The 9,744-nt window shown below is 38.0% G+C and overlaps 1 protein-coding gene across 1 annotated transcript in view; it reads left to right on the top strand.

Annotated features, from left to right (window-relative positions):
- The first annotated feature begins 791 nt into the window (after positions 1 to 791).
- LOC107750598 (stereocilin-like) overlaps positions 792 to 9,744 on the top strand; it is a 26,146-nt gene continuing 17,193 nt past the window's right edge. The window contains 8 exon segments of the mRNA XM_016566089.1: positions 792 to 849; positions 3,632 to 4,363; positions 4,482 to 4,506; positions 4,738 to 6,817; positions 7,279 to 7,341; positions 7,529 to 7,639; positions 7,745 to 7,899; positions 8,403 to 8,589. Of these exon segments, the coding sequence (XP_016421575.1) occupies positions 792 to 849; positions 3,632 to 4,363; positions 4,482 to 4,506; positions 4,738 to 6,817; positions 7,279 to 7,341; positions 7,529 to 7,639; positions 7,745 to 7,899; positions 8,403 to 8,589 (3,411 nt within the window).

Below are 9,744 nucleotides of genomic sequence, written 5' to 3'. Positions count from 1 at the left end.
GCTTACGTTTGTTTCTACCTGTGTCACTGCTCGGGTGTACATTACTGTGATCGAGATGCTGAAGTCAACACGACCTGTTAATATTTCAGCATTTTCGGCGGTGTCTCAACTCCCAAATCCCTTCCGCGTGTTTCTTGGCCTCGGTTTCTCACCTATTTTCTGCTGCTGTTTAATTAGGCGACTGATGTCGGATTGGGTTGCAGCGATACGGCAGCCGTGATAGAACAGAGACGGAATCCAGGAATCACTTCACAGAGAGGCTACATTACAGGACAAGTATTGCACAGTATGTTATGTTAGTAATATTACGAAATAAAAAGAAATGAAGTCTCTCCCGGCAGTGGTCATGCTTGTGTTAAATTAACAAACCGCCTCAACGACATCAGGATTTTTCTCGGTAAAAATGCACCACGGAGGTAGTTTGAAGTTGCTCATGCTCAGCATCGTTTTAGGTAAGAGTTGTTTTCTTTCTTTCTTGTCTGTACTTGTACAATTTTAAATACCTGCCAGCTCGGAATGTTTAAGAAGAACTTGTTTTATAATTTATGTCAGAGTAAAGATAAAATAGTAAAACCAACATTTGTTTTTCTTACATTACACTTGACGTTACCCATATTAAATATAGTTTAAAAAAAAGTAATGTACTGTTTCAGCATGCACCTGAAAAGAAATAATTTATGAATACCTGGGGCCTCATGTATACAACTTTACGTAGATTTAATCCTAAATGTGCGCGTACGCACAAAAGCTAGATTTTGCTTACATGCAAACGTTTTCAGATTTATAAAGCAATGCGTACACCAGACCACGGAGGTAGTTTGAAGTTGCTCATGCTCAGCATCGTTTTAGGTAAGAGTTGTTTTCTTTCTTTCTTGTCTGTACTTGTACAATTTTAAATACCTGCCAGCTCGGAATGTTTAAGAAGAACTTGTTTTATAATTTATGTCAGAGTAAAGATAAAATAGTAAAACCAACATTTGTTTTTCTTACATTACACTTGACGTTACCCATATTAAATATAGTTTTTAAAAAAGTAATGTACTGTTTCAGCATGCACCTGAAAAGAAATAATTTATGAATACCTGGGGCCTCATGTATACAACTTTACGTAGATTTAATCCTAAATGTGTGCGTACGCACAAAAGCTAGATTTTGCGTACATGCAAAAGTTTTCAGATTTATACACCAGAATCTGCGCAAAATTCCCTTTGTAATACCCAGTCAGCGGAAGACTGCGTACATGAACCTTCACCCCGTCTCCCCCAGACAGCAGAGAAAGAGCGAGAGCGTCTACCTCAGCAGCAACAAAACTCGCATTCTCACATCTGTAGCGCTTAGTTTGATCTTTAATGTTAGGTCTTTCGTATTCTTGAAACAAAATTAATTCTTAAGCTAGATAAATGAGCGCTGTTAGGTGCATATCCAATCGTTTGTGTGGAGAGTGGAAACTAAAGCAGGACATGAAGGCGCCAGCGCGATCACTTGCATTTTTTTAAGAACAGCGGAAACTTATGTCATAATATTTTAAGAATAAAGTTAAAATTAAGATAATAAAATATAATTTTATTATCTAAAATAAAAATATAAATTATATAATGTGAAAATTCCACCCATAGGCCTACTCTGTGGCATCCGTCATTCTTTTGACTTTTTTAAAAACTCTGATTGATCGATTCATGAGACATTCGTTTGTATGAAGTTGTTCTGATTTTTAAAGAGCGTAAAAAGACGTTTGTTGTTTGTATTTTATCATAAAATTGACAGAAGGCTGAGACTTTGTAGTAACAAAGCGCAAATCTGCGATTATTGGGTGGCTTGCGTGCTTCAAATAATGAATGAACCTTACTTTAAATGCATGCTTATGGCTCATTATTATTAATCGAAACAAACATCAACAAAAAAACCCCATTAAACTTTGAGCTTTTATTAACAAAATAAATATGCTTTACTCACGTTTAACACTATATATAATATTATTATTATAATATTAAATATTATTTCTCAGCCCCCCCAGCTCAAAATACGTTCCCGCGGCATCTAATGCCACTTCAGATGCAGCTTCTGTGTTCCCTTTGCATTGCATGAATTTTGTTGATTTTATTTGTTTGGTAACTGCCCCAAATGTCTTATTATTATAATTGACTTTATTGATTAAATATAAGACACACTTCTAGAAAAAAATGGCTTCACAAAGGTAAAAATGCCCATAAAGGGTAAAAATAATTTAAAACTCGCTGGAAAAGATTAATTTCTGTCACTGCTGTGAACTGACCACCACACAGAGTCAGCTGTCCATGACAGTCCTAAAGTGCAACACACTCAGCAAAATATCATCTGATTATCAATCATTATCGATAAAATCCCAGAAAATATAGAGATAACACTTTTTGTCAACATCGCACACCCCTAGGCTAGATATTTAATTCTTCTTTGCTTAGTGATTGTTTGGTACAAATTTGTGGTGGGGGTGGGGGCTGGTTAGGGGGACCCCCCAAGAGCTTTGACACAATTCGAACACTGAGTTAAGGGTACAATACGTTAGGAAAATATGAGATACGGACTATAAATGCGTTTTGAGACATCACTATTCTAATTTATGCAATTTTGCCTAAAAGGTAAACATATATTTTAGAATGTTTATAGCCTATATTTGTATGGAAAGAGATAGGCCTAATCTTTTTGCAGTGTAAATAGCTGACTCACTGCGTCAATAACAAAACATTTTGAAAATAAAACGCGCATATCTTATGGTGAGCGTGATTTCACCAAGTACAACATGTTCCTGGATCAACATCCTTGTTGATCCTGGAACAACATTCCAATCAACCAATCAGAATTGAGATATCTTTTCAGGAAATATCTGTTTTAGGCGTAAAATCAGGATTAGGTGCTTCTACACCCTTGTTAATCAGCTATCACTTCCCTATGATTTTAGGAATAAATTATGGTTAAGGTTAGGTTTAGGGGTAAGGATTGGTTTAAGTCTATATTTTTGGACAATAATGTTGATCCAGGATCATTAAAAGATGTTGATCAAGGAACATGTCTTACTTGGCAAAATCATTAGGCTACTGTCTGTGCACCTGTGAACAGAGGTTCTACTGTCATCGGACCTGTTCAAACTAGCCAATGGACTGTTTGATCAACGAGCGCATCCTTATGTCTGTCGTTACCATCTGTGTTCCAAAGCCATCAGACGAAGTCAAGTTCACATCAATGATCATTATTCGTGCAAAAGTATTTTCTCAGAACATGAGTTTTGCTATTTAAAACACAATTTAAAGCGGAATTGTCATACGCCAAGCAATCCTCGGTGTGATTAAAACATTAAATCACATAGCCTACCACAGGAACATTGTTCGAAAGCAGCACATCCACTGGGGGTGCCTCCAGGACCAGGGTTGGGAACCACTGGTCTAGAGTGTCCGTACGGTGCGCACATATTTACGCCTAGTTTATTTTTTATAAATCTTGACATGTGCGTGGAAAATTGCGTACGTACATTTCCATGCCCATTTTGTGCATACGCAACGTTTATACATCAGGGCCCTTGGTGTCCGTTTATCACCAAGTATTTAAAATGTATTCACTCTAAGGCAGTAAGACCATTTTTTTTACCTTTTCTTCAAAGGGATTGCATGTGGTGACTCTATAAAGGTGACCTCATCACCTAGGACCATCATCAGACCAAGTGAAAAGAGCTCCAGGAGTGAGGATGAATTTGAGAGGAGCATCAAAGTGTTGATAGAGAACATCAGATCCTTGTCAAAAGAAGAACATGGAGAAGAGGCCTCACCAAATCTTCATCAGAGCATGAGCAGAATGTCAGCACCCATTGAGAGAATCGCAATTGACAGCACTAACCTAGATACTTACTTGACAATATTCAACAGTTTATTCTCCATATACCAGCCCGCAATGATTGACAGTTTCATTGAAACTCTCCCTCAGACTTTAATTTGCGTTTTAGTGGACAGACAGCACTGTGGATGGCAAGGAGATTTAACCAGTATCGTTTCATCTGCATTGAATGAACAATTACTTTCTGTGATCTCCTCTGTTAAAGCTGAAGCTTGCATGACAACATCTAATCTGCGAATGGCAGACTCCACTGTGGCTCAATTAAGGTCTCTTCAGGAGATGTTGACGAATGTTTTGTCCTCAGACCTCCCATTTTATCTGCTGTCAGACAACTTTTTAGCCTTATGGAATAGTTTTATGGACATGGCAATTCCACCAGTGATGTCATTCATGTCTGATTTCATGTTGAGTGCTCTTCAAACGCCAGTGGATTTTCTAAACCTGGGATTACAGTTTGGCATTAAGATCCCTACCCTAGACCAAAGTGAGAAGTGTCAACAAGGTGTGTCATAGCTTTAGGTTAAGTTCAGTTCTTCAGTATTGTTTGTTTTGTGTGTATTAGAATACTTTTTCAGTGCAGTAAGTGATTGTTCTTGTTTTCTTCTGTCTTGTGTATACAGGTGATCTCAAACAGCTTATCATGTGGTATGTCAGTGGAAGCCCATATTCCTGTTACACATTTGGAGAGATATATTATATTATATTATATTATTATAATGATACTCTTTTTTGTTATCATTCTTTTTTTAAGTAAAAAAGCAATGTAAACTAAATTCATAGCCTATTACTCTTTACTGATGATAGAAATGTTCATTTCCATTTGTGTTTTACTTTAAAATGACTCAATTCATTCTATGCCTTGTTTTCTGTATTTAGGGGCATGAATAATAATGTAAGCTGGTCTTTTGGACAGTCACTTCTGGATATGTTTTTGGCCCCTGAAACTCCTCCTTGCAGTTTCCCAAGTCCAGAATGCCAGGCCACAGGCAGCATCCAGTTCGGTCGTACTGGCACAACCTCAGTGAACATTCCCACGTATAGTCTCACCTGCGAACGGCAAAACCTGAACCAACTCGACGAAACCCTTTGTGCAGCAATTTTAGGAGCAACATCTCAGGAATCCTATGTCCTTTATCAGATGTGTCGAGCGCTCCGCACACTCTCTCAAACTGAAGTGACAAAGGTCTGGAGGAACGTGTGTCACATGATCAAGAACGTCAGTTTACCTCTCATTGAGCCCTGCAGTGATCCTGGCATCGCACAATCAAGTCGTATTGCGCGGTCCACTCTCAGCCTCAGCGAACTACTCTGCGACTATCAGAACTGGACTATTGCTGACGCTGTGGACCCAGCTCTGGTCACAATGTGCAGTGAAAATGATCATGCGGCATTCATTCTTGCTGTGTGTAACAATGCTGAAGCTATGCAAGTGCTGGTCAGAAATCCTAGTAATGCTTGGGTGTGGGAATTTTGTGCAAACGTGTCAGACACGTACATAGTGAACCTGTATTGTTCATATAACATGTGGACTGCTGAAACCATCGACCCATCAATAGTGACGTTCTGCTGGTATAATGACATGGAGAGATTTCATTTTTTTCTGTGTGACAGTATGCCCTTCTTTATGGTTGTGTTCTCCAGTGAAGAAAACAACTGGCTGAAGCCCAATTGCTCTCAACCTCCTCCACAAATCAACATCAACACCCTTGTGGCTGAGTCTTGCAAATACTCCGAATGGAAGAACGTACGAGCAATCACCCCTGAACAGATCTCTGTATGTATCCAAAATGATGAGGTTCGATTCATTAACGAGGTGTGTGTTAACCACACGTTTGTCACTGAACTTTTGCTGAAAAGTGAAAATGCTTGGGTAGAGCAATATTGCACATATTCTATCAGGAATCCCCCTACAAGCCCACCGCCGCTGAGCATTGATATTTGGTGTAACTATAGCAAATGGACTAACATGTCTGTGGATCCATCTGTGGTTGCTCTATGCTGGCAGTATGACCAGATCGGCTTCCATCAGAACGTCTGCTGCAACATACCCTTGTATGACAAGTTGTCTCTTCATGTTGACAACCAATGGCTGATTAGAGAGTGCTCTGATAATGACACCACAAATGTGTTGGAGCAACTTTGCGTCTATTCAGATTGGAGCCAGCCTACTATTGTAGACATGACTGAACTTGCTCTCTGTGCAGATCTTGACACTGAGAACTTCACTCGGAATGTATGTGCCAACGCTACGGTTCTCCAGAATCTGCTGGCAAATTTAGACAACACCTGGTTATTGGAGCAATGCTCAAACCTGACTGCGCCTGGCCCAGGTGGTGGGGCTGGGAACGGGGGGAGCCTGATAGGTTTCCGACCGGCTGAGCAGTGTCAGTACTCCAGTTGGGCTTTGGTGCTCCCGGATGCTGCTCTCCTCGCTCTTTGCTGGGACTATGACCAGGCCAACTTTATCTCCTTCATCTGTGCTGACTCTTCCATGCTCACCCACATCACTCGGGAGCCCTCCAGCCTCTGGGTCAGCACTCTCTGTGCTACATACACAGCTCCCCAAACCACCAGTGTCGGTGGGAGCAACGAAACAACTTCCCAGCCATGTCTAACTAGGGAGTTAGCTAAGAAGCTAAACTGGACATGCAGCACAGACTTCAGCGCTGTCTGCCAACCAGGTGCCAGTCAAGTCCAGGGTCTTCGGTTGCTGTTGCGCTGTGGGATAAAGATCATCCAGCCTCGCTTGGAGAATCTCATGACTACACGGGTGACATCGGTGGTCAAGCGGGCCACCAGCCTGTGGGTTGTCCTGCTGTTGGCTTTAGAAGAAAGCCATTTGACCTCTCTGAGGGTGACCGAGAATATTCGGCTCAGTGTGTTTGACTCAATTGTCATCTACATGGACAATGAGACCAATTTTGACAACAAGCGTGTGCTTTTGCAGTGCTTTGGGGTTGGTATCATTATTAAATTGCTACTAACCGAAGTAATTCATATTAAGAACAGGGCATATCATTGTTTTCATTAGACCACTGTTTCCCAAAAATGACACTGTGAAGTAGTTCTGGAAGTTCTTCTAGTTTTTCTGATTATTAATTAAGCATATCCCTTACCAGGTTCACCACTATTTTGTAATTGACCCATGATCTAGCTCATCAACATGAGGTGTAAGGTGTTAGACTTGTCACCGGATAATCTAAATCTCTTCCTTAGCATGTAATATTAACTCTTGAGTCATTTGATTTGTCTCTACATTAGTATTGTGATACAAATACCTAATGTATGTTGTTGTTGTTCCTATCAATGTTGAGATTGTTCTTCTTGTTATGTTATAGGACAATATTATTTTATGTCAATAAATACAATGTTATTATACTGCATTTCCAGTTGAAACTTTGCATGTGTGTATTTCAGAAAGTTCTGACCAGTCTAATGCAAACAGGAAGAGATGTGCCCACTAACTTTTTCTTGATCAAGGTTGGATTAACAACTTTATTTGCATGTTTTCAGTTTTTAGCTTTGTGCTGCTAAAAATAACACTTAAAAGTGTTGGAGCCAAATTCATGTTTTGCTTTGTCAATCTGCATTATCATTCATACACAATATCTGCTTTTGTTTGCTGAAATCAGTGTGCGAGTAGCACTTCTCATTATTGCTTTTACAGGAGTATTTCCGTATTCCTCTATCTCATTTGAGATCAGTGCTCAGTGCAGCAGACAGCATAATCGTGAGGGAGATCCTGCTGTACTATAACAGGAACTATGCCACTTTGCAGGTAGACCATCTCATCATTGCATCATTATATATTAAAAAAAGAAGGAACAAACAATCAAGATAAATGCATCATCAGATATAATTTACAGTCTTTTCTTTTTTGAAGCTAACAGATGATTACCTGCACACCATGGTGTCTGTGCTCTTCCAAATTCACTTGCCCAGGGATATTAGCCTGTTTCCTGACATGGGTCTTTTGTTGGCTCTAGCTACCCCTTCAGACATCTTGTCAATGCCTCCGCTACAAAATAATATCAATGCGTGAGTGACACACATATATACCTGTTTAAAAAGCTTAAAAAGAGCCATCTATTAATCACACCATTCACTTCTTGTTTATTATCTTTATTATTATAATATTATAATTATTATATATAATATGATATAGTATTATAGTACTATTTATATACTATTATAGTATTTTTTTATTTTTATTTTGAATTAACTTTTATATTTTCAGTTTTCGTTTAAATTTTATTTTTAGTTTAGTCATTTTTCCTCTTTTTTTAAAAGATATTTCTGTTTAGCTTTAATTTATTTTTATCTAAAATTCAACTTTTTAAAATTTCATTTAGCTCCCAAGGCAACAGTTCTCATTTGGCGAGTTTTTTTTATTTAATATTTATATATTTTTTTCAACTTTATTATTAAAATTGTTATACTTAATAAATTTGTAATACTTTTAGTTAACAATAATAACATATAAGGTTTTTACACATAATTCAAATTGTTTAAAACATCTCCACTCCTCTACTTTTCTCCAGGTTAAGCATCATTAACTTCAGCATCAAAAACCTTTCCCTGGAGCAGCAGCAAGCGTTTGGTCGATGGTTCAGTCAGTCCATGAGCTTGCCTAACATGACAGCCGGCAGCTTATCCTTTATCAGAGACACTGGTAACCTGATCGCCTATCTGCCCTTCCAGAGCTTCCAGTACCTCTCACCTGCTCAGGTAACAGCCCCAATACCTCACAAAGATACCTAAACCCATCTGGCTCCAGTTAACCCTCAGGCAGCTCAGCTGGGGAAAATGCCAATGCTTGCCACTGGTTCATTGTAACAGACATGACCTCGTAGTCTGTTTTCAATAAATAAACACAGAAACACATGAATTAAGAATGGCTGTGTAGTGGACTGTGCTACTAACACCATAATGAAAGGTTCTTCACTGCTGTCCATATGAACAGGATATTTCAGAATATACAAATAAATTTAAGATTAAATGTACAGTTTGGTAAACAAATTAGGATGTGTAGGATTTACCTTGAAACACTCAGAAATTGCGAGTCAATTTCACAAATACACTGTAATCCCTTTGGTTGGGCACTTGGAACTTTGTTTATGTTACTATAATTATCTTCCTGTTGATGCAGTAATGCATTATGAAATCAGAGTTATTTGATTTCAAAGGAAGAAAAGTAGTAAATAGTTGCTTTTAGAAAGTGACCTATCTTCTAATTAAATAATTAGTGCATTTATTGTGTGTGTTTATTAATGAACTTTATCAATTTTCTTTTTTCATAAATACCATGAGATGCTTTTATTTGAGTTTATATAATCCTATTGTTGTGCTACTACTGACACAAGACAGCAAATACAATTGGCAAATAAAAATAACAACTGTAAAACAAAGCAACTGCATAATTTATTCATGCCGCAATGCACTCTGGGAGTCAGTGAGTAGCTATACTAAGTCATGAGTAAACCTAAATGAAAGGATCAAGTACCCCCAACAGTTCTTTTTTAGTTACTATAACTCTTGTGTAAGTAAACTATACTAACTAAGCATTTGTCAGTACAACATAATATTCCTATTTCACTTTACTTATCGGTTTGCATATTTTAAATCGGTTTGCATGCTTTTTTTAAGTAAGCCCAACTAATTAGATTTTACAGTGTGATACAAAGCAATAAAAACAGCAATTAACATTGAATTAAACATGAAATTTTAAAGTAGAAAGGATGTAATAGTGTTTTCTTGTCATATGTACTCTAATAATCTTTGTTTTAAAAGCTTTGAAAAATCAGATTTTACACTCTTAAAAATGCTGGGTTAAATACAACCTAGTGCTGGGTAAAATAGGGACAAACCCAGCAATTGGGTTGT

This window comes from Sinocyclocheilus rhinocerous, unplaced genomic scaffold, assembly GCF_001515625.1.
Source record: "Sinocyclocheilus rhinocerous isolate Xijiao unplaced genomic scaffold, SAMN03320098_v1.1 scaffold19, whole genome shotgun sequence".
Taxonomy (NCBI): domain Eukaryota; kingdom Metazoa; phylum Chordata; class Actinopteri; order Cypriniformes; family Cyprinidae; genus Sinocyclocheilus; species Sinocyclocheilus rhinocerous.
The sequence above is the reverse complement of the archived record's forward strand: the minus strand, read 5'-3'. Positions and strand labels throughout refer to the sequence as shown.